General features: G+C 36.8%; 1 protein-coding gene across 6 annotated transcripts in view; it reads left to right on the top strand.

Annotated features, from left to right (window-relative positions):
- Window positions 1-24,597, top strand: part of RBM33 (RNA binding motif protein 33) — an 86,677-nt gene that overhangs the window by 24,705 nt on the left and 37,375 nt on the right. For 5 of the 6 annotated variants that reach the window (XM_065731546.1, XM_065731548.1, XM_065731545.1 and 2 more), the window contains 4 exons: window positions 428-599; window positions 5,414-5,619; window positions 7,394-7,691; window positions 13,034-13,092. In XM_065731546.1, coding sequence (XP_065587618.1) covers window positions 428-599; window positions 5,414-5,619; window positions 7,394-7,691; window positions 13,034-13,092 — 735 coding nt within the window. The remainder of the gene's footprint in view (window positions 1-427; window positions 600-5,413; window positions 5,620-7,393; window positions 7,692-13,033; window positions 13,093-24,597) is intronic. The other variant, XM_065731547.1, reaches the window with a different exon arrangement.

Genomic DNA, 24,597 nt, shown 5'->3' with positions numbered 1-24,597 from the left:
AAATGCAAGGTTATCTATATTTTTTTCTTCAGTGCAATACTTGTAGTTGTTAACAAATATAAAATAAAAATAAAAAGTGTGTTTGGATTACTTGAATCTGGTTGTTTCCAGGATTGCCTTATTCCATCACTGAATTGATTATCTCTCTGTGTCCAGAAGCAGTTAGCAATGAGATGATGGTTCTTATTGGAGATTCCATCTCCCTTGCAGCATTGCAGCACAGTGTGTTTTATCAGTAGATATTACTATATAATTGATTATATGTTCTGTTTCTGTGTATTCTAGTTGCTAAGTTCTTAACGTTCATTGAGTTTTTTGTAATGTGTAGTGGCAACAAAACTTATAAAGAAAGCTTTTTCTTCTGAGTCTCAGTGATATCAGGAAAGTAGATTTTCAGTTTGGATATCGTCTGTATTTTGTGATTCAGGCAGCTATTGAATCTCTGGAACTTCAAGAAGAAGCAAAAGAGGAATCTGATGAAGAGGAAGATGATGATGAAGAGTCTGGACGATTACGTTTCAAAACTGAACGGAAAGAAGGAACGATAATTAGACTCTCAGATGTGACAAGAGAAAGGAGAAACATTCCAGAAACTTTGGGTGAGATTCTGTGGCTGTGGACTGTTTTGAAGAACTATAATATAAGAAATTTATGGAGCTTTATGGAAATTTTAACAGTTTGGTGAAAGATAGAATAGCTTTCTTCTAACTTGAAGTGGCCTATATCCAGGTTGTCCAAAGTCGTTCATAGTGTGGGCTGTGTCTGTCTCCTTGGTGCTAATGTTTAAGTTTACTTTTTTTTTTAAAACAAGCACAGTGTTTCTGTGACATTTTTGAGGTGTCTTTGAAAGTTTTTCTGTTTTTAAGTGGCAACTGCCTGGTCTTTGTTTCACTGCTTATTGTGGTGGAATACATTTTAAGGAATTCCTTGAAGAAGATGTTCACTTTATGACACAGTCTTTGTTACCTGTGTTCTGGTGTCAAGTAGCTGTGTGCTTGCTTTTTTCCCTCTCAGGAACATGTTGTGAACCTGTTTTGTTCCCACTGCTGGATTGGCCTAGAGAAATTATAACTTGCTGATCCCCAAACATATTTGGGATGCTAAAAAAGTTTTTGAGGCTTTCTGAGAACCCTTTTACTGTGTCATCCTGGAGCTGTTAAAATTCTCTGATGTATCCCTGTGGTAACTATATTGCCTCCTCGTGATGTGCTTACTGTGTTAATGTCCCCCAGCCCACACCACAGATCAGGTTAAAAAGATGATAATGTTGAGGTGGGTAGAAGTTGATAATTCCTCTGTATTGTTTATTCTCTTCCTTTTTCTATGATTTGTTTGCAAGGAATTTATACTTCTGTTGTGAATGCAAAAATTGAGAAGCCTTCTAGAATAAAAGTGTCATGTCTATGAGGACATGTTCATAAGCAGTAGAAGTCAGCTGCAGAGGCTGAATCAGATGTTCTCAGTAGTACTCCTGTTGTGCTGTGAGGGAGACATCAATATATGAATTTTTGAATTGAGATCTTTCTTATCTGTTGTTTGTAGCATGATTTCAGGTAAAGTGAATATTAAAGGCCTTCTTTTCACATTGTTTTCATAATCAGGTGTTGATTATGACTAAAATAGGACTGAAGGAACCCTCTGGAGGAGTTCACATAAAAGTACTCTCTGTGGTAAAGCACTGTTTCATCTGAGGTGCATTCCAAATGTATTTTCAGCCATGAGATAGCATATCTTTTTTGTACAAAAAAACCCAGGGTACTGGTGACTTTACACAACAAGTTATCTTAAAAATAATAGTACATTGGAATAGCTGAATCTCAGTACCTAATTGTGAAGTAGCTTGCAGTTGCATACACTTTCATATTCACAGTTTTACTCTGTATTTTAATTTAAAATTACACTAGCCAATGAGAAGGCAACCAATCTGTAGTACAGTTTGAATGTTAGAAGAGTAGTACTTAGAATTAGATGCACTCCTGTGGGTAATTCAGGATGTAACTCTGACTTAAACGAAAAAGGTATTGCAAATGCAGGTGAATCTATAAACGGGTTGTTTAATCTGTTTTTTGGCCAAAATACAATCTTACTGATCTGAAATGGCTTCTATTCACACTAGTTTTGTGTGTTAATTTGTGGATAATGGGACCAAAGAACTGATGATGTAGTGTAAAGTTGTCCACAAGAAATACTTGTTCCTTGCTTATGAGATTGTGGAGCAACTCTTTAGACACTGCTAGTTTAAAAATGAAACTTCACTGTAGAGCCACATCTCCTTACTTTAAAATCTGAACATAGTAGAGAAAACACAGAGAAATTAACATTTCAGTTGAAGTTACAAACATAATTTCCATCCTGTCACATTTTGGTGACCTTTTGTGACAGCTTGTCTCTATTGGAGGAGTGCATTCTTACTTGCTGATTAAAGATGTCATTTGAAACCATTTTATTACTGGGGATATTGAAATTAATCTTGACACTTAGAGGCACTAGAAGAATAATTGCTGATTCACTGCATTAACTACATGCATGTGAGAGAACTGTACAGTCAAGATCAGATGTGTGCTGGTCAAACCATGTAAAAATATTCTCATAAATGTAGATCTTTCCTATGTATTTTGTTATCCAACATAAATTAAGTAATTGTTTTGAAGAGTTTATAGAGGGATATTGTAAAATGGCTTGGTCATTGATTTCTAAAGATGAGGAGTATATAACACTTAGTGCCTGTGACTGAACTCTTAACTGAGTTGGAACTGTCACTTTGCTGTGGATCTACTTAACCATAAAGGAATATGAAGGGGGAAAAAAAAATGCTTTAACGTCACCAAATGAAAACGTTCTCACTGTAGCTAATTAAAAACACAAACAACAAAGAAAACCCTACACTTCTGCAGGCTCCCTTGTGAACTGGTAATAATTGTTGTTATTGTTTGAGGAATTACTTTCTTCTGTGTTCACAGTGGTAACTTTTAGCTGAGATTTCAGGCAGGGAAGGAGGCTTGAAATGAGAGCTGTTTTTCCCAGACTTTTCTACTTCTGACAGCAACAATGGATAAAGTAATTGTATTAGCTGCATCTGATACTTGTGATTGCATTGTATAAGAGGATAGTTACCTATATTTTCCACAGTAATTCATAACGTGTGGACATACTGTAAAAAGACTTCAGGGACTGTGAATCCTTGCCCCTTGTCTAGGCACGATATGAGATTTTTCCTGAAGAAACCTGATTGTCTTGAGCTCTGCTGTCTCCTGAGGCAGGTACTAGGGCAGAGGTGGCATTTCATCTGATGTGACTGTAAATTAAGAGAAACTTGTCTCATCCCCAGCATGCAGAAATGACATAGGAAACATTATGCTAGGTATTGGGATTTTAGACAGTCACTTTGCTGTCAGCCAAAAAGTTCTAAACTTCTCTTTTGAGAGTCAAAGAGGCCCTGTTTTCTATAGGTGTCGAATACCTCTGAAAATTTGGGGCATGCAGAATGGCAGCCTTTGCAGCTCCGTTGTGCAGGATGTATTATATAGCTCAGTAAGAAGTCTCTGGGAATATACTGTTCTTGCTCTTTTATTGCCCCTCTCTCAATCCTCAGAGACTGAGATTACTTATATAAACATGTTTAAGGTGGTGGCTTAAGTAGCTTTGGCTCTTAGACTTGCAAGAAATATTAGCATCATAGTATTTCTTCAGCTGACTTTGGTGTCAGTGGTTTATGGACTGGTTTGGCCCAGTTCTGTGACAAACGGTAAAGGGGGAAAAGGGAGAGGTGGGGAGATGGTCCTAAAAGCAGAACAGTGGCAGTGATCTGAGGAGGAAAACTGATTTGCTATCTGAGATACTGGAATGCGAAATAACACAATATAATGCAATGTAATCAGAACTGAAGGTAATAAATAAAGTGGGAAGGTGTCTGAAACCAAAGGCCTTACTCTAAAGTTGAAGGTGAGACAGCTAGAAAGCTCCCACTGCCAACATGGCAGCAAAAAGAGGAAATCCTGGGACTTGTAAGCAGTTTTATCTTTCCCTCTGAGTGGAAAATGGGAACACAAAGTCCTCTGGGGTATGTACTTCTCTTCTGAGTACCAGGTACCTGGAAATGCGACAGTTCGCAGAACTGGAGCGTTAATCTTGAACTCCCAGTGCCTTACATGGTGTTATGATGTGGAGTACTGATAACTGGATTAGGGATTTGATTTAGTAGTTGGGTAGGGATAGTGATAGGAGGATGGTTGGACTAAATGATCTTATAGGTCCTTTCCAACCTTATGAACTTATGAACTTATGAACAAAAATCCTGAAACCATGACACCTAAGAGTGCTGTCACGTGCGAAGTGTTCTTACTCTCATCTTCCTGTTTTAGAGTATTAGCAAGTAGCTATTTTATCCTGGAAACTGATCTCTGTAGCTGGCCTCCTTTAAGAGCAGAACTTTAAAAAATAGTAAAATGGAAATTGTACACTAATTGCTATTCATGTGAATTGAAGATATACTTGGTTTGGGTTTTTTTTCTTTGCTTGAGTGCATTTTTTGTAGAGTAATTGAATTTTCCACTGTTAAATGTGAAAGTGAGGGGTCTCACTGGCACGTGACAAAATGCTCAGGTGCCCGTTTGGGTTCAAGTTTTTCCCCTTTAAATAATGGGTACTTGGAGAGTGGCACTGCTGTAAGTGTCACAGTGTTTGGTGATTCTGTTGTGCACTTTCTCTACATAAACAAGTAATTTGATTACCTGGCCCCACAACTGAATTATTTTTCTTAATTTTGTCAGCATTGTCTCAAGTTTTAACAAAATTTGACAGTCTTCATTGAGTACCATCTGTTTCTTGGTGTTTACCTGTGGTGTGGGTTGGATGGGTGTATCAGACCTGAGCTGAGCACACAATTTGAAGTGTGTTCAAAGTGGAATTATCGCTTGTGAAGTACCATTGCTTTTTCAACCACGTCAAATCTGTAAAATAAGTAGTTTCACCATGCAGAAATGCACCTCACTGACAGCAGTGTCCTTCTTTGGAATATGCCAAGGTGGAAAATGTTCTTTGGGTTGACTCTGTTTTTATGGAAGATTCAACATATCCTTGACAGTAAAGATTGCTTGGGCTTTCACTGTGCTGCCTGCCATTTCTGCAGATAAGTGAGAGGAAAAACAAACATTTTTGTTCACGTTTGTTGTTTCAGTCATCTGCCAGTTTTTTGCCTGTGCAACAGACGCAAGTGTACGTGCTTTTTTTTTTTCCTATTGAAGGTGTCATTAATGAAATGTTAACGTGTCATCTGAAAGAGATCAAAGTGCCTACAAATTCTATGTGTTTTAGGGGTGTTTCTGTGGTTCTGGCATTTATTCTGGTATTTTCTGTGCTTTTAGCTTGAAGTTAATTTTTTTTTCCCATCTCCCTCCTTTTTTTTTTTTAACAGAACTTTCTGCAGAAGCCAAAGCAGCATTACTTGAATTTGAAGAAAGGGAAAGGCAGCTGAAACAGGGGCGGTACGGCTCAAGGAGAGGAGGGCGAAGAGGAGGCTCAATTATGTGCCATGGAATGGGAGAACAAAGGAGAGACAATGATAGGGGAAGAATGAAGGACCACAGACCTACGCTGCTGCCAAACCAGCCATCGACAATGGTACCTTTTAATCCTTAGTATTCTTTGGACATACTTTCAGAAAATGATGGAGAAAAGGCATTCTAAGTCACGTGTCTTTATGAAGGTGGAATATGTATTCCAGGTTTACTCCTTTGGTGTTGTGTTAGTCCAAATGAGCTTTGAGTAATGTGGTAATTGTAAAAGCATGGGGTTAGTCCTCTTACCAGGCTTGAGGAATCTCAACACTTGCAGATAAATACCAAATTTTGACTCAAACACAAATAGGCAAGGCAGTAGAGAGCCTGACTGAGTGTGGAGGAGTAAGATTTCCTCTGAGATAGGTGCAACATATGGATATGTTCAGTCCCATATCATAAATAATAACTTGGTAAAAATAAATATAAAATAGGGTTTTTGTGAAACTTTTTTTTTTGCTGATACTTTATAAAAATTGATTTGTATTTCTGCCATTCTACTGTGGAGCCAAATATACAAAATACTCACACCTAGATAAATTAGATCTTTAGGATTTTAATTGATATTTGTTACTGTTATTTTTCTACTTGTACTTCGTATCACAAATTAGAACGTGCTACTTTTTCCATCCAAAAAAGCTATGCATGGGATGGAAAGTATCCCAGACTTAATAACTATGTTTTAGTGTACTGGAAACTGAATTGTAGAACAAACTCAGTGTATGCCTTTGCTGGACGAGGTCATTTGTATTAAACAATGAGAATTTTTTTCCAACAGCAGTAACTGTAGGTACTGTTCAGTAGCAGGACGTGGTGGATGGCTCAGTGGTTGAAAGCCTTGCCAGAGGAATGTTTTGCCTTTTTAAAACAGTGAAGATGGAATCACTTTTCTGTACTGCTGCAGTCTTTACCTATTTTGTTCTTAAACGTTGTCAGCATTTCTGTGCCAGTCATAATATCTTGTGCATACTTTGTAGCTGCCTTGCTTGAGGTATGTGACTGCTGGAAGAAACAGATGTGTCCTATCTTTGTTAACTAACGGGTTGTGTGCTTGGGACACTTGCATTGTGATTTTGAAGTTTAGAGCTGACCTGTAGTATCAGTGAGTTTGGAAGGCAGAAGAATGTCTCTCAAAGAAAAACAAAGTAAAACAAACAGAACAAAACAAACAAAAAAACGATTTGGCTATTCATGTTCAAGAGTACTGAAAAGACTTTTTTTTCCTGTTATTAAAGGTACCTTGAAATATATCTTTGAAGCAGATTAACACAGTTTTCTTTCAAGCAGTATGAATAGATAGACAGCACTGATACTTCAGGATTCCAGCTTAATTTATATTTTGAGGTTTCTTCCAGCTGTTAGTTTCGTCTTCTTGGGCTCTCTTATGCATGAGACAAAAGTTAGTGGATTTGCTTTGTTACTGGAACTCATCATGTACATTTTTATTGCAGTCAATAGCAATTTCCAGTGATGTATGGAAACCCTAACCTGTGAGATTAGGAAGTTTGACTGTTTAAAAAAAAAAAACAGCAAAAAACTCCATAAACAAATGCACTCTGATAATGTTCTGTGTGCACATCCTAGGCAGTACTGCTGTTCACTTGTGAATTTTTTCTTGCTCTTTGCTGTTTTATTCTTTATGCTAATGTCTCTTTCTTTGCTTTCCTGTGCTAATGGTTCTTAACAGTTCCATTTGATTTGTTGATATGGGAAAGAAGTTTTTCCATTCATGTTTGGCCTTAGTTGTGTTCTCCAGAGGTGTCTTAATTTTGTGCTGGTTTATGTCAGGTTATTTGAACTTTAAAGCCTATTGACTCTATTCTTTTGTCTGACTTTAGACTCATTCACAGAGGTTAATTCCAACACACCAGCAACCTGTTAGGAGTCTGTTCCAGCACCAGCAGCAGCAACAACAGCAGCAACAGCAGCAACAACAACAGCAGCAGCAGCAACAGTTACAATCTCTGCTTCCTTTACAGCATCAGCATCATTCTTCTCCTCCTCCAGGGCTACATATGCCCCCTCAGATAGAAACGCCTAGAATAATGATGACTCCACCGCCAGTGACACCTCAGCAACCGAAGAACATACACATAAATCCACATTTCAAGGGAACAGTAGTGACACCTGTACAAGGTGAGCTTCCTGAACTCATTCCCAGTCACTAGTTTATAACTTGTTCTTTGCTAGGGATGCAGCCATATTTATTCACCACTTCATGTAAGTATGCTTCAGGCTGATTTTATTTCCCTTAAATATTTTGTAAGATCGAGTAAGATGATGTGAAAAAGGAAGTCATGCAAAAGAAAGAAGATGCAGTGATACGTGTCTGTTGTTGGATTGTGGCCAGCAGAGATTAGTAAATCCTTTTCCATTCTTGGCTTCTCCAAAGCCTTCTAAGAGCAATAAAACTATAAAGAGAATGTGTCTTAAAAGTAGCTGATGTTGCTTTTCAATCCCAGGTAAATACTGCAGTTTAGAATTCCCTATGTCATTCTGGGTTCAGCCAAGTATTCACAGAACAACCACCCACTTATTTTAGTGAGAATACATAGAATCATAGAATGGCGTGGGGTGGAAAAGACACCAAGGATCGTCAAGTTCCAACCCTGCTGCCACAGTCAGGGTCACCAACCTCCAGATCTGGTACTAGACCCATTTTGCCCGGTTCCTCATCCAACCTGGTCTTTAACACCTTCAGGGACAGAGCATCCACTGCCTCTCTGGGCAGCATGTTCCAGCACCTCACCGCTCTCTGTAAAGAACTTTTCCCTGATATCCAATCTAAACGTTGCCTCCTTGAGCTTAAAACCATTCCCCTTTGTCCTGTCACTATCTGCATTAATAACAAGTTGATTCCCCTCTTTAGAATCCCCTTTTAAATACTGGAAGGCTGCAGTGAGGTCTCCTTGTAGCCTTCTCTTCTCCAGGCTGAACAAGCACAGCTCCCTTAGCCTGTCTTTGTAAAATAATTACATGAAGGTACACTATGAGCAGTAATTGCTGTGTGAAAGGTACAAACTGCAGTTGTCACATAATATATGTGCATTCAGTTTTCATTCATTGCTACATTTATGATTTGATTGATAGTGTAGAAGTGCTTTTTTTCCCTGTGACTTAACACAGGCACCCTTTGGGCTACACCTTTTAGAGCAGCTTTCAACAAGCAGAGCTGTTAATATAACTACTTATTTGGAAACAGTTATCCTTGGGAGGGTTAAAGAGAAGACACCCGTTTATCTTTGATTTGTGATTGAGTCTAGACAAAACAAAACATCTATGTTGCATGTATTTGCCGTTAGCTTTTCTGTTTTTCTATTTTGTTTTTTTTTCTTCTTCTTCAAATCAGCTCTTAGCCTGTGTTGTCTTTTGCTTCATTTGTTTGCCCAGTGAAAGGCAGGAATTTGGCAGGGTAGGATATTGCCGGCTGTTAGAAACCTGTTAGACTTCTCACAGTTGGCTACACAGTAGCTGCTCTACAAAGATTATTTCATTTTTATGAGAGAGGAAAAATGAGCGTTTCCCACCAAATTATGCATCAGGGCAGATTATCTGGAAGCAGTTTGAGAAGTCCTTGAGTCTTGGGTGTATGCCTTCTGTGCATTTTACTAACATTTCCAAAGCAACAATTCTTGTTGTGTGAGAAGCAAAAATTGATTGTGGACTTTTCTGGATGCCCCTCTGCTCTCTCTGTGAAGCAGTCCATACATCTCATGCAGCTGTGTGAACAGGTTTCCTCCTAATGCCAGTAATGCCCACTGGGGATTTTCACTTTTGCCTAATGTCAGAAATATACTGGTATATCTTCTCTTTTTTGTATGAGTTTTTTTTGTCATGTCCTTGTGGCTCTTATTTCAGCCCTACCACAGTGCCTTTGGCACCTTGGGCATGCTTGGGGTCTTTCTTTCTCTTGAGCATAGCCTTATTCTGTTCTTTATAGAACTGACAGACTTTTTTACACATTCATTTCTTGACTGGTAAGAGCAGTCATTCAATGAGCAGCGCCAGAGAATGATCGATTTTCAATTGGTAGAACACCTGCATGTCAGTGAGCAAGGTCTTTGCTATATGTGCTGATGGCAACTGGTTCATATAAATCACTTTGTGCCATCCATCTTACTGAAGATTATTGAATATTTTTACTGATAGATGTGCAGCATACTATTAATTGTAACTGTAAAAATTCTGGCTAGTGATGTAAATCTAACTTCTTTATTAGTGAGCAGTTACCTTTCTGCTGCAGCTATGAACAGTGGCTGTCTCAGTACAGAGTAGTAAAGTTATGTTGTATAAAGGTATATATTAGCACAGCTTAGGAAAATATGTAGGGCATCATATGTCTTCTCTAGGGAAGGTGAGCACAATTCTAAAATCTTCAGAGCCATTTGCATAGTAAGGTGAATTTTAAGCAGTCGCTGTAGGCAAACGGTAAACAGAAATTCCAGTGTAGGGATAACTGTTCTAAATTTCCTCCTAAAAACTCCTGTTCAGTTTTGTACCTCTGCTTGAGGTCCTAGCAGGGAGAAACTGGTAGCTGACAGCACGAGTGTGTTGAACACACAGCAGCATTTGTTTCAAGGTAACAGGTAACTATGGAAGAGATCATGTCATGTTCTTGATGATATCCAGCCCCTTCTCAACTGAATCTGTTTCTGGATGTATGAGGCTTTTTTATTTATCAGAGAATGCAGTCAACACAAGCTTTATTTGGATTCTGTTGTTTAAAATGTGATGCCTGGAAGCCAAAATGCCATGTCTGGAAGCGTGTGGTAGATACACGTTAAAGTGTGCTGTCATTTCTTTACATGGACTGCCATTTTTTTTTTGCTTCTCTAATTTTATGGGATGAACATGCACTCAGATTTAAATTGTTGCACTGAGGGCATGTGTTCTTGCTAGCAAGCCATAGAAATATTTTCTGTACATTTTTTTTTGCCTTTTCATCTTGAAATGTGTTCAGTATCTCAGTATTTTCTAAAATAGGCTATAATCTGTGAATTGTCATGACATTTTTATTTGAAGAAAATAGCATATATCAGATTTCTTGTAGCCTGCTGCTTTAGCCTGAGTGAGTTGAAGCACTCCTGAAGAATCCCATTATTGACTTATTTTTGTTCGTTACAAAAGCAAATCTTCAGTCTCAGTTCGGAAAACAGCAGTTATTTTTTGTCAAACCAGTTCTTTCAAACGAATTTCTGTTACATTTTTGGTCTTTTAAGCTTCATAAACGATTTAAGAAAAAGTCTGTCTTTCAAAGCCCTTAAGTGAATGTCTGTTGCAGATTGTTAACATTCACTTGTACCTTGTGTGCCATTTGAACCCCATGCCTTTCAGTTGATTGCTTGTCATAATTTTTTCTTTTGTACCCTATTCTGTAAATTAGTTTTGAATTGTAAGAAGAAATAATTGGCTGAATGTGTGTCCAAGTTGGGAGTATGATCAATTCACAAATACTGGAGGATTACATGGTGCGAGTAGATGTACTGTGAAATACTGATTCAGCCTGTGATTCTGGTATTGGATGGTTTTTATTCCTTAATATTTGTCTTATAAACAACTATTTCAAGGATACTGCTGCCAGAATTGACAGGAGCTACTAATGAGCAGTTTGTGGCAGCTCAGTGAATTTGTGTGCCATTTACCTTTTTGAAAACTGTTTGGTGTCTTGGGAAAAATTATGTTATTATTCTCATAAATCATCAATATGGGAATTGCTTCTTCATCTTTATAGATAAAGCCTTGAAATTTACAGCTGAAGCCAAATGAATACTCTTTGAATAGCATTTAGCAACATATACTGTTTGAAACATTAAATTCTCCACAGGTTTGAAAGTTATGTAGGGAAAATGAATCCTTATTTGAGAATTCTTTGCTGCTTCAGCAAGTGCCTGGGTACCAGAAAAGCACTGAATTTGAACTGTCTTTCATGAGTATTCAATTCATTTGTTTAAAAGAATATATATATGCTCCTGCCAGAGGCAGGATGCCAAAATAGACCTGAGTGCCCTGTACAGATGACACTCCTTTGCATTTACCTTCTGTTATTTATTTATTTTTTCTCAGTGCCACTCTGACCTGAGCTATTTTAGTTCTAGGTCTGTCAAGAGCATGCTGTCAATTTTCTCAAGTGGTAGTGACTGTATGATATTGACAGATCTTCATTAGAAGCCAAGATGAAACTATTTGGCTAATCCTCTCCTGGAACCTGGTGCAGTTTGCACCTAGACCTTCAGAGCTGAAGAACTCGGACACTTAGTTTATCCTGTCAGTCCATGAACCTGTAAACCACAAGTACTTAAAAGTGGGTTGGAAGCCAGACATGGATGTGCACTAAAAATAAGTGCTAATGCACTAGCTCCTTTGACTGTGTTACTGAGGCAAAATGAATTCTTGAGGCATTATAGCTATATGTCTTCCTGAATATATCTGGTTCAGTGTAGTAAAGTTATCTACAAGACTTAACCCCGTGTGGGGAAGTTTTCCTGTTACTTTCAGAAATCACTCATAGTTTTTGGTAAATGAACAAATATATCCAGTACTGTTTGATTGAAGTGCTTTATGTTTAACTTCTGTATGTCTTTTGTCTAGCACTGGTGTATATTTACTGTTGACAATTTATACAATCCAAAGGGAGGTAGGAGGGGGAACCTAAAATGAAAAATCTATCACTATGCTTAGTGCTGGGGATTCCGGTAATGGTTCAGTCCCCAAGCTGATCCTGCAGTAGTTACTTTTTTTGTGTTATTTCATAATTTGGAGTAGATGTTTCGGGTCACATGTTTTGGGATCGGTTTCTTGAAATGGAATTCCATGGTCCATGGTAGGTTTCCTGAAAACCTAGTCCTAGAGAAGTTATTTTTCAAAAAGAGGGTCTCCTAATTCTTGATGCCTCTTTGTGAAGCAGGAATCTGTCTTCTGATATCAGCAGTTCTGTGCTTACAGAAACTAATTTCACTTGCATTCACCATTATAGTGGCAAAGCCAGTTGAAGTAGTTTTTGCCTACTGTTAATTGCTGCTTCCTGCCTGTGAACAGTGATTCATGTCAGGTAGATCTTTCTGATGCCTGTGTTTGCTGTGGGAGTAGGTGGTGATATGTAACAGGGGGCATGAAGTGGGAGAAGGTGAATTAATCACGTGTCCTATTTGAAACATGGATTTATTGTTCTGAGTCCGTGTCAGCTTTGTCTGAAACATCTTTGGCTGAATACTTATTCTGTTTTTTTCCCTGAAACAAGAAGCAATCTAATTCTGGAAAATGCAGAATTAAGTTATGTAAATGAACTGGAAGAATCCTAATTGCCCTGTTGCATGCTGCAGGAGAAGGAATGGTTGCTTGAATTTAATTGTAGGAACTATGACGTGTGAGGGTAAATGTAGCAGATTTTAATCATGGCTTCTTATTGCTACCACTTTTGGAAATAACAGCAACAACTGTTAGGTGAAACAAATGGTGTTAAAAGGTGCTTTTTGTTTCAGTGCCCTTGCTGCCAGTTCCAGCCCAGCCAAGACCTGCTGTAGGACCCCAGAGATTTCCTGTGAGTAGCAGCTGTTTCTTCTTCTTTGATATGGATAAGCATACATTTGCAAAGAAATATTAATATAGCAAATAAAGGCTGTTCTAGTGAAATATAATTTTAAGGATTTGTAAATATTGACAATACACTCTGCAGTTGAAAATGTTTGTTAAAAGCTTAAGGTCAATGGATTTTTGAGAGTAGAATTAATTCTGTTTAACTGTAAAATTGTTGAACCAGTCTCTCCAGTGGGAGAGGCATGAATGCATCTTGTCTTAAGGAATACGGGCTTTGCTTTATTACTTGAGTCTTCCTGTATAAATAGAATCCTTACTTTATTTGATATAATAAAAGGCCATGTGAAAAACATCTGAAAGCCTAAAAATATAATAGTTTTATTTTAAAACTATTATATATATAATATAGTATAATAGTTTTATTTTATAAATATAGTATAATAGTTTTATTTTAAAAATCAGGAAAACTGATTATTATCATTTCTTCATCTAAATGCCATCATATTTTTATATATGAAAAGAGAATGGCTTTGTATGACCTTGCTTTCTTGCGTGTTTTTACCTTCCAAAACAAATAAGACACCTTTCATTATGATAATTTTACTTTTTTTTATGAATGGTGAGAAAAACACCCTTCTAGGTCTTTCTTTATTGATATTTCACAATTTTGTTGTCCTAAATTTTTAATTAAAGTGGTTTGTAGAGTATAAAATAAGAAAAAAAGATAAATATTGTGCAGTATTGCCTTAAATATTTTTAGGTAGTGACACACATTGTTTCCTAAATGCATACAAAAAAAAGTATTCTTTGTTAATGTTTGCAGTGTGGTATTGCACAGTGAGTTACTTGCACAGAGATCAGATGTACTTGAAAAAAGCAGATTTTGGAAACCTGCTGTGGCTTTTGAGTGTCCTGTGCATACTTGGTTGTTTTTGATACGGAGTATTTTTTAGACACCTAGGTGAGAAACTGCAGCGTCCATACTTTGAACGGTGGCTGTTCTTAAATCATCACATTTCCTCTACAAAACTTATGTAGTAAAACTGCAGCTTCATCAGCTTAATCCATTACGTAATTTCAGTGTCAACATATTAACTGGAGATCACATTTCTAAACAGAAAGCTGTCTTTAAAGTAAGGTGTTCTCTTCAGCAGCCTGTAGCGTTAAGCAGAAACCTTATTAACATTTTTAAAATATGTTGCCTGTGGTTTCCTTTGACATTAACTTGCTTGTGTCAATAAACACAATTCAGTATTAAAAATAAATTAATAGACAAGGAATATCTGTAAAAACATTGTAATTGACATCTTTGAAGTATGTTTACATCAGTGTAGAAAAATTGGAAATTAATTTTTTTTAATTGACTGTGAAATTAGATTTTAATTCTGTTTACTTTTGTTTTTGCAATTTGACAAATACACCATCCTAGCTAATCTTGTATGCACCGATTTTTTAAATGGAATAAAGTGGACATTTTTAATAGGACCGTTCTTCCTTTTGCCTGAAGGACAATACTGACAACTTGCTTCCTTTTTATGTGAGCATTGTACTGGTAAAGAGTTGATGTGATTTGTTTTTATTAGGAGAAGGAAGACTTTAACTGGGAGGATCCAGTACTGTGCTTTGACTGCCCAGAGTGTTTTTTTCCCCTTCAGTTAGTAACCTGCTCTATGCCCCTGAGGAAGGTGCTTAATCTCTCCATGACTCAGTGATTTGTAAAATGGATATAATATGTTCTTCTCTTATGAAGTACTTTATAAATTTTGCATAGATGATCAGTTAGGATTAGGAATTAAGTGTCACTGTGTACATACCATGTTTGTTTTGTTAAATGTAGTACGTTTGTTCTTGAGCTGAGCACAAATGTACTTTGACTTGAATGTTTTATCTTGCAGAACTACCTTTCCTTGCTTTGTTACATGTCAAACACTGCTGTGCTGTTATAATTCAGTTGTTTGCGTATACGTGTTGACTCATAGCAGTATACCAGTGGTTAGACAACTTTGCTGACAAGCCATTTGAAGAAGATCAAAGTAGTATTCCAGACTGTGGTGCATTCATGCTTTTTCTCATTATAAAAGGAGTCTCTGGATGTGTAATAGCTTGGATTGAGTCTTGTTTTAGGATCAGCTGATCTTAGAACAGTAGTCACAAGGTCTGTTTTCTGTATTTCTAAAAACCCTGGAGTTAAAACTATTTTTGGTCTGCTTCAAACTGAATGTTTTGTTTGGTTGAACGTGGCAGAGGTGAAAAGATGAAAACGTAGGGTGGAGACCTAGAAGTGACGGATGCCCAATCTGAAAGAAAGAGAGCCTCTGAGTTCCTGTCTCATCTAGCAGAGACTTGGGGAAGTCTCTCACAGGGAACCTTTGTGTGATCCAGTTAGGAGAACAGCTTTAATCAGAGCAATTGTTACTCTATTGCAAGTCATAAATCCATTGGAAACAAGGTGTTATTAATGTAGGGCTAATGAAGTGACTTGTAACCATATAATGGCTAATTCTTAAAACCTTTTGCAGAAGAATCTAATTGAAGAGTTGAACAAAGTTGTAACGAACATGTTAGCATATTGCTTTCAGTTCTAAACTGTAAGAAATAATGTCGTACTAAATTGGGTAATGTTGATCAGAATTGAATGTTAAATTTGGGACAGATTAAATTCACTGAACAGCCGTCAGTCTAGATTTTAATATTTCAGGGTAGAGCATATTGTTGAATTATGTCTTACTTAAAGCTTAACCATTTAAGAGTTTAGAGAGGAAGTACTCAGAGTGACAGGATGGAATTAATCCATGTTTTATACTTGAACTTATTTGAGCATTTAGAGTAATTTTGAGTCAAATAAGAAAGTTGGCCATTTCTTACTCTGTAATGATTCAAGGTGACTTAGTCTTAACAAAATTTAGTAGCTGTAATTTGCTGAGTAGGACTGAATAAATAGTGGATCTGAAGCACTTTGGTAGCTGAGAAGTGTGGTAAAGCTGTGCTGACTTGCCAGGTAAAGCCTTGAGTTCTGCAGAGGCTTCTGTGCTTGAGTAAATGCTCTTCAGGTGTCTGTATTTAGTAGTAATTCAGACTTCAACAGTAGTTGATATTAATGTTTTTCCAAGTATTTGAGTTAACCTGGAGCTGTGCAAGTGCCAACGGAGTGTTTTCTTTAAGCTGTTTAAAGAAGAGATTAAGCTAACATATACAGCTGAGTCCTTTCGACTGCATTGCTTTAGATATCATCTGCCTTTTATTTAAAGGAGTAAAATGCCTTTCTCTGGCTCACTGTCCCAATCAGTATTTCTCAAGTAATCGTGTTAGGGGACTAATCTGTTTGAGAGAAAACTATGGAAGTTCTACTCAAACTGTTGCATGGATCTACTGAATTTTTCACGTTTTCCTGACTGAATCAGTGATGCTTATGGATGTCCTGATCCTGTAATGGGGCTTTGTGATCCATCTTGTGTAATGTTTGTAGTTTTTGCCTGTGGTAATGGTGATTTAGGGTAATTTCTTCATCAGTTGCTATCATTTGTAAAGAAGAGCAAGATAGAACAAAGTTTTAAAAGAAAACAAAAAACAAAGTAAGAAGACTCTGTAAACACTCTGCTTGTAGGTTGCTGGTAAATCATTTGCTTCTGAATGGCTGTTTTCAGGAGCTAAGGTAATGGTCCAAATGTCTTCATCTCTTATGTGATTTCACCATTATGTTCTGATTTAAATATTCCAAGAAATGATTGTGGTATATATGCCTGAAGTCTTTTCTTTCAAATATTACCTAATTGTGTTTAACTTCAAAAGATTTTCACATGTCATCTGTGTGCAATTTTTAAACGACAAATGAAAAAGGACCAATTGTTGTCGTGCCAGTTTTGGGATAGAGTGTGACCAAAGAGAAGTGTTTCCATTGACAAAATTCTTCAGATGATACTGGATGGGGATCCTTGTCATCCACATTTGGGGCTGGAATAGGATGTTTGGTGTGAGGAGGGTCTTGCAGAGAACCTGCCTCACAGTACTTGAGGCAGAAGAGAGGAATAGGTCTTCAGGTTTGGACCATTTCAGTTCTCTTTCCGTTGCCTTTGTTATCTTGAAACCACTGCAGAGGGAGCAGAGCCTGGGAACTGAGTGCCATTTGCCAGAAGAATTTTCAGGGAAGTTGGATGAAAACCTGTTCAGCTGCAGTTCTTAACCTGCTCACCCTATGCTGAGAGCTGGGCAGATATCCACCCCACAGACAAATTCCCTTAAATTTGATCCATTTGAGTTTCAGAGCTGGAACTAGGAATGTCTGAAGTGACATGGAGCAAAAAATGAAGCTGCACTGTTTTCTGCCTGGCTGACTTCTGCCAGGAAGGCTTTGAGGTGCACAAAGCTGTTGACCTTTTAGTGCTCTAGGTGCCTTTCAAATAACTGTTGAATTCAAGTCTAAAAAAAAGTTGAATTGTACATTGTATAAATTACGTCTTATTCAATATAAAAATAAGATTGTAGTAGAGCAACTGTCCTCAGGCCCTAGTGAATATTCTACATTGTGTGTCTTTTTACTTCCCAAGAGGTTTCTTTTATTTTTTTTGACATGATTTGCTGTTGAAATTTGCCATAGAATTTTATTTCATAATGTTCCTTATCCCAAAAGTATACCTGAATATTTTTTTTCTTAAACTGCAGAAATCTTAGTAAACACTCTTATATTTTCATTGAGTATTCAACTTTGCCTCCAGTATGTCATGTAAATGACAGTATGTAAATGGCTACTGTGGCAGAACTGGTTAGTCACTGCTCAAATCTTCAGTTAAACAACACTTGAAGGCTGAAAATTTGTCAGCAATTCAGGCACTTGTAAAACACTTCTGTGTTTTAATCTGTGAGAGATGTGATGCTTGGGTACTGTTCCGTGCCATCATTGATCACTGTTGTTAATTTTTGCAGCTTGCATTTGAAATTTATTTTTGACAAAAAGTGTTAATGCTATTTTATTTATAAAAACTATCTTTTAGAGTATGATCTACTCTTTTATTGTGGAAATTACCTCTTGTGCTGACTGCATCTCCTTGTAACACCATTCTGGCCAACTTGGATTAATGTAGTGAATTTTTCCACGTACCTTGGCCTGTGAGTGTGTTTTGGCATAAACGCCTTTTATAGTCTGTGAAAGAAGAAATTTGCAGTGCTTTTGGAAACAAAACTCCTTGCAGTAGTGCTTTGTGTTTTGTTGTGGAAAACATACATAGGGAGATAATTTTTTTTCCAAAATATCTGATTTGGTTATGGATTACTATTCATAAATAAGTTTTTTTTACCAACTGTTGCAAAAATCTTTGTATATTTTCTGGTGTTCCATGCAAGGACGATTCTTAAAGTACTGAGTACTGGCAGTCCTTTTAAACTAATACTTAGGAAGTACTGATTTGCAGTAAGTAACCTGTACATGTTTACAACAGTTTGTATGTTGGAGATAAAACTGTTAATGGAAATAAAAACCACTTGTGAAAGTGATTCTCCTACTTTCTCACAATTACTGTGCTTTAGCTGTGGCTTTACTATAATGACTAACAGTAAATGAAAATTTCAGTCTATTACTACGTAGCAGAAGCAGATCACAGGTAGTGTAGAAAGCATTTTGTTTTCATTTAACAGGATACATGGTATCAGGTGGTGTTGATTGACATTTCTTGGATAGTGCTTTATACAGCATTTCATGCAAATCATGTTTGAATGAGACTGCTGCATCAAATTACATTTCTTTCAGATTTATAGCCCTTGCAGATGTGAGACAGAGCTTGTTTCAGCAGCTAGCAAAAAGCTTTCCTTTTCAACACTTACTGTTTTCACAACTTGACTGCAAAGCTCTGTAATTACAGCACTTTAGGTAGTAAAGGAATGATGAGCACTTTCTCTTATGTCTATGAGTAGTAGCAAGCAGATGCAGCATGAGAACCCTCCAGCTGTCAAATATTGTCAGGCTGGCATAAAGGGAATGTGGTTTAAAATGCAGGTGACATAATACCCAACATCCTCCATTTGCTAGTGGGCTTCTGATTAATCACGATTACCATACATTATCATACCATCAAATTTAATCATATCAGTGAATTCCCATCTGCAGGAGGAGCAGCAGCAGCTAAACATGATGGTAACAGCTATTAAATTTGAGAGAAATAGATGGTCTGTAAATGCAGTAACCCTTTAACTTGTCATGCTAGTTCCAGTATGCACATGCTCCTCAGATTTGAAAATCAAACAGAAAACTAGTGCACTTACTTTTTCTTAGTTTTTGTTATTTAACTAGTTGCTACTTAGGACTGCCAGGGAAATCAGAGTAGCAGAATTAAACTTTTTTTGTGTGTTAATGACAGTAGATTTTCTACAGTTCAGTCTCAGCTTTAGTACCTGATAAGTGAAGGATCACAGAGTGACTGGGGCTGGAAGGCACCTGGATGTTGACTTGTCAACCCCCCTGCTGCAGCAGGAGCTCCTTCAGCTGCTTCTCCAGGACCATGTCCAGATGGCTTTTGAATATCTTAAACCTGGAGACTACATTCTCTCTGGGCAGCTTGTGCTGGTGCTTGTTCACCTGCACATTTGGAAAGTTTTGATTTATATGTAAAATAATGTAATTTTTTAAATTGTTTTTGTATTTATTGTTTATACTTACACAGATATTTGCATGTGTATATTTGTATGCATACAAATAAATGCATTGGTTTTGGTTTATTTGTATGAATGAAGTTTGAGCCTTATGAGCTAAGCAAAAATTTTATTGAAGCACGCACAGATATGTATCGGGTGCATAGCTTCATAGCCATTAAATAGGCACTGTTAAAGACCTGTTTTGCACATGTCAACGTTTCTCTTTCAGAGAAATCCAATGTCAGTCTACAATTGACATTTTACTACAATGCAGTAAGTAATCTAGTGCTTAGTTTGAATGCAGAGCTGAAATATGCTTGTTAAAGCATAGTCCTAGGTGGTAGTATGGTTCTCTATGACTTTCTACTGTGCTGAGAAGCATCCTTTTGAAGGAAAATCTGATATATTTGTGTCATTACAATAAAAAAAAATGTTATCAATAAACTGGTATGTATTCACCTTCTGTTCTTTCAGAACTTGCCATTTAATATGTGAAAGAAAAAAAAAAGCTTTGTTAATGATGAAATACAAAGACATACCACTACTTTCAGGAAACTGAATTTGAGTGATACATGTTGACTGTGCCATGTACAAAAAATACGTATATTTTCAGGCCTTCATCTTCAACATGTGAGAGGAGCCTGCAAGCACATGAGTAGCCCTGGAGGTGTAAAGTCTACTCTTCAAAGTGTTTGCAGTGTCAGAGATGTGTGGAACAACTCCAAAATGAAATTTCTATACAGAATTAAAAATAAGCAATCTTGTAGCTTAACACCCCAAATCGGATCTGAAATGTCAGAAATCAGAGTCAGTTTGCTGAAATTCTAATATTTATTTCCTGTTAAGTCTTTTTCTTTCATTTTTTGGTGTATGGAATCTGAGACCTTTTAGTTGAAAAGGATTGGGGAAGGGTCACCCTCCAGGTCAAATCTTTGAGATTTACTCATTGTTATGAAATTAACTCTTAACTGCGCTGTCAGGCTTGGAGTGTCATGTAAAAATTCTGAGTTGGATATCCATCATCCAACATAATACTGACCTCTTGAGTTTTGCTTGTAATCATAAGTGACGTGCAGGTCACCAAAATACATGAGGTCAATAAACTCTAATAATACATCCATGTGATATTCTTTAGTCTTGGGATAACTTATTAATTTTGTAGGTGCTTTATGCCAATAGTTGTGAAAGCTGAAGAGGTCTGAAACCTACCATGCTTCTTGGTCCATAAGAATTTATCTTCCTAGTATGTAAGCTAGTTTTCAACTCAGAAATACGGAGGGTGATTTCTATTGTTTCCAGGTGAAATAATTATAAATCTCTTTTTCATAAGAGAATTCATTATTCTGACACTAATGTCTGTTATAGTCTTACTATATGTGTTCTGCGATATTCTGTTTTGTACTTCATGTTTAAAAGTTAGCACCATGAAGTGTGGTCGCATGTTCTCATACACCAGACCCTTGAAGAGGACTGCAAATTAAAGTGAAATCAAAGCTCTCAAATGAGTTACTTTTAAACATCTGTTTAAAAAAATCACTTAACTTTGAGCTTTGATTTTAGAGCTTTTTCTCTACCTTCAAGCAGTGCAGCCTGCTACTACGCTATTTCTAGCACCTTTGTCTATCTGCTGTAGTTGCTTTTCCTTTGGCTGTACAAAGGGAATGGATAGCAGTATGGTTCTTCTGCACAACGGCACTTTAGAATTTAAAGCTAGGATTTTGCCAGCAGTATCTTTCCTATTACTGCATTTCATTTTGGAACATTTTCTGAGGATTATTTGTGAAGATTTCCAGCTTTTTCCAGCTGATCTTCATCTTGTAACTTCCATACCTCAGTGGTAGAGGAGGTGAGAGTCTGAGAAACCTATCAAGTGATCTGTTTGTTGTTTCTGGGATGTTCTACTGTGTGTGTGTCTGTATATTACACTGAAATTCAGAGCATTTTTGCCTTCATTTGCAACATGAGTATGTTTGTGCCTGATGTGTTAGTTGAGATGCACCAAAACTTACTGGAAATAAATTTATTCTCTGTATACAAGGAATCTAATTTAGTCTCTCCTGAACTGTTTGGGATGGTCACAGTATGCTAAAGAGCAAATTAACCATCCTTCTGCTTCTTTGTTGACCATGTCCTTTGGTTTCATGGTTGTATGTTGACCTAAGTCACAAATGGTTCATGTCTTTCTCTCCTTGTACTTGTTTTCCACAATGGTTGGCTTTTATTCTGGAACATTAGTCAGTAAATTCGAGCATTAGTGATTTATCCATACGGATTTTACATGAAATTCTTGTTTTGAGATCACTTGTACTTCTGTATCCCAATGAACTTTCTTATCTTCTGGAGCTGTGCAGTATCAAAGAAGCTTGTTCAAGTTATGTGGCACATTTTGATATTAGAAATCTATTTTGGGTCAGTTTGCAGAAATGATCAACCTGTTCTTTCTCAAACTGAGTTTGCCTTGACGTTGGCATCTGTGCTGTCTGTTGTTCTTAAATTTCATTGAATCATTTACTTTCTGTACGCTGTGCTCTGTAAATCAAAATACTATGAAAATTGTGTGTAAAGAACCACGGTTTGTATAATTACAGTGTACCTTTCTACTTGAAGAATTTTAAACTGTATTAAAGATTCGTGGAGTGGGATTTCTTATGTGAGAGGATGAAAAGTCAGTTCCTTGCACTGGAAGGTAGGCATTTTCAGAAGGCTTTTCAAAAAGTCTAGTAGCTGCTGAAATAAGAGGATTAACATCTTGTGACAGATGGCTATAGTTTTAATTGTCATAGGTTATAGTGGTCATTATTCTTTGCATTTAAACCATATAAGAAGAATTAACTGAGTGGCCCTGCTTAACTGTCAATGGGCTTCTCTTAGCTCTTTGCATTTTAAGTGAGATTAATAAATGAAAACATGTTGTAGAGGCAGGGTGTAATTTATTGAAAGATTCATGAAGTTTCAATGACATTGTTAAGGTATTTAATTAGTCTCATGGAAAAAAAGTAGAGTGACCCTTTTAGAGAAGCTGATAAGTCATATAATAGCTGTTAGATCCTCTTTATTCCTTGCTTTATAAGATTAACTTTGTGCTAAGCAATTTATGCTAAGTTTTCCCTTTTATTGGTAACCAAAGTTATCTGTGCTTCATGAATAGATTATTAGAGATAACATCATGTAATTAACAAGAGATGCAGAAAAGTAAAAGTACAATTTGTGTAAGAATTGTTGAGAGAGAATGTTAATTTCTTAACTAGGAAGGATAGTTAAAGGGATAAAAGGGAGGCAAAATAGTGCAGTTATTTGGAAGGATTAAAGTAACCTTATCTCATGCTCTTTCAGAAGGTAGGATTGCCTCAGTGTGAGAGTCGTGTTCAATGAGCTATTCACAACCCTAATGAATTGTAGACACAAGTTTGCATTGCATTTTTTTTCCAAAAGTGATTGATAACATGTGAGTTAATTGAATAATGGAAGTAAAAGAAGAAATGGCGCAATGTGCACGAGAAATTGTATAAGAAGTCAATTTGCAGTGTTGTTGCACGTTGGGGAGAAGGTGTGGATAGACTTCTTTTATTGTCAGGATAAACTTTACAGAATTGAAGATGTAAGACAGTAAAGTAACTGTCAACAGTGCTTCAGAGCATTATTTTATTCTGCTTTGAGGTATTTCTAGGTTGTTGATGATTGTCTCTCTTAAGAAATCCACACAGAACCCCATTTCCAGTGTAATTTCCATCTAGCTTTAAGTTCTTGCATTCAAAAAAAAAAAAGCATACAACTTTTCAGAGCAAAATGATGCTAGGATAAACTAAAAAATCGAAATCAGTACTTGCATTCCTTAAAACAGAAAAAGTCTGGCACAAAACTTGCTGTGGTAGCATAAGAACGGTCTGCGTGTTCAGTACCTCGCTTTCGTTGCTCAAGGATTGATGTTTTTTAGCTTACAGTGCAGAACATATTATAGAATGTATGTACTAAATTACCAATAATAATGATGCTATGTAAAAAATTATGGTACTGAATAATTAATGATGAGAGAGAGAAGCCTTTTCCAAAAGGCTGCAGTCTGTGCTCTTCTGGTTCTTTCTCATGCGGGTGCTTGGTAACGCGATCTTCAGAACCTGTCCGTGTGAATCAGAGCCAGCCTTGTGGGGTCCTGCTGGGAAGGCACATAAAGATTTTGTCCCTTTCCCCAGTGTCACAGTTGCCCCCAGTTTTGGACTGGAAGTTAGAATTTTACAGCCTTGACTGACCATATGAATTTGCAGCTCTCTTACATTTCAGACGAAGAATTTAACTTGAAAATAGGTGGCTTTGAACAGTGTGAGATATAGTAAGGAGTTTCCAAAAATGTATCACGTGGTGATGTAATAGTTAAAGTGATTTTTTTGTTGTTGTTGTGGTAATAGCTAAAATGATTTTTTCTTGTAGGGAGGCTTAGTTAGTGTGTATATTGAATAGTTGCTTGTTATTTGAAACTGTCCGGATAGCAGAACCATGAAAAATGGAGGTAACTACTGTGCATATAAAGATTTATTATGCATCTATGTTACAGTATGCTTACTTATCAAAAATAGACCATTATGAAAACTGGCTTATGCACCTGCTCTTCATTAATTTTTTGAAGTTAAATGACTGTGTGGTCTTTTCTACAAAATACCAGCAGTCACTTGGGGATTACTTGTAGCAAATACTTGCTGAATGTAGAGTTTAGTGCTAATGGTAAAATAATCCTCTCTGAGAATTATAGTTTGACTGCTATTAAGAAGGAAAAAAACACCAAAGCAACCTCAAACCTTAACCAGTAGGAAGCTGCTACATTACTTTGTACAATTTTTAGGATAGAATGTGGCATAAGTAAAAGTTGAAGCTGTAGTATGAATGTATTGCTAGA

This window comes from Cyrtonyx montezumae, unplaced genomic scaffold (assembly GCF_038088225.1).
Source record: "Cyrtonyx montezumae isolate F1298 unplaced genomic scaffold, pur_monq_1.0 scaffold_14, whole genome shotgun sequence".
NCBI lineage: Eukaryota > Metazoa > Chordata > Aves > Galliformes > Odontophoridae > Cyrtonyx > Cyrtonyx montezumae.
The sequence above is the reverse complement of the archived record's forward strand: the minus strand, read 5'-3'. Positions and strand labels throughout refer to the sequence as shown.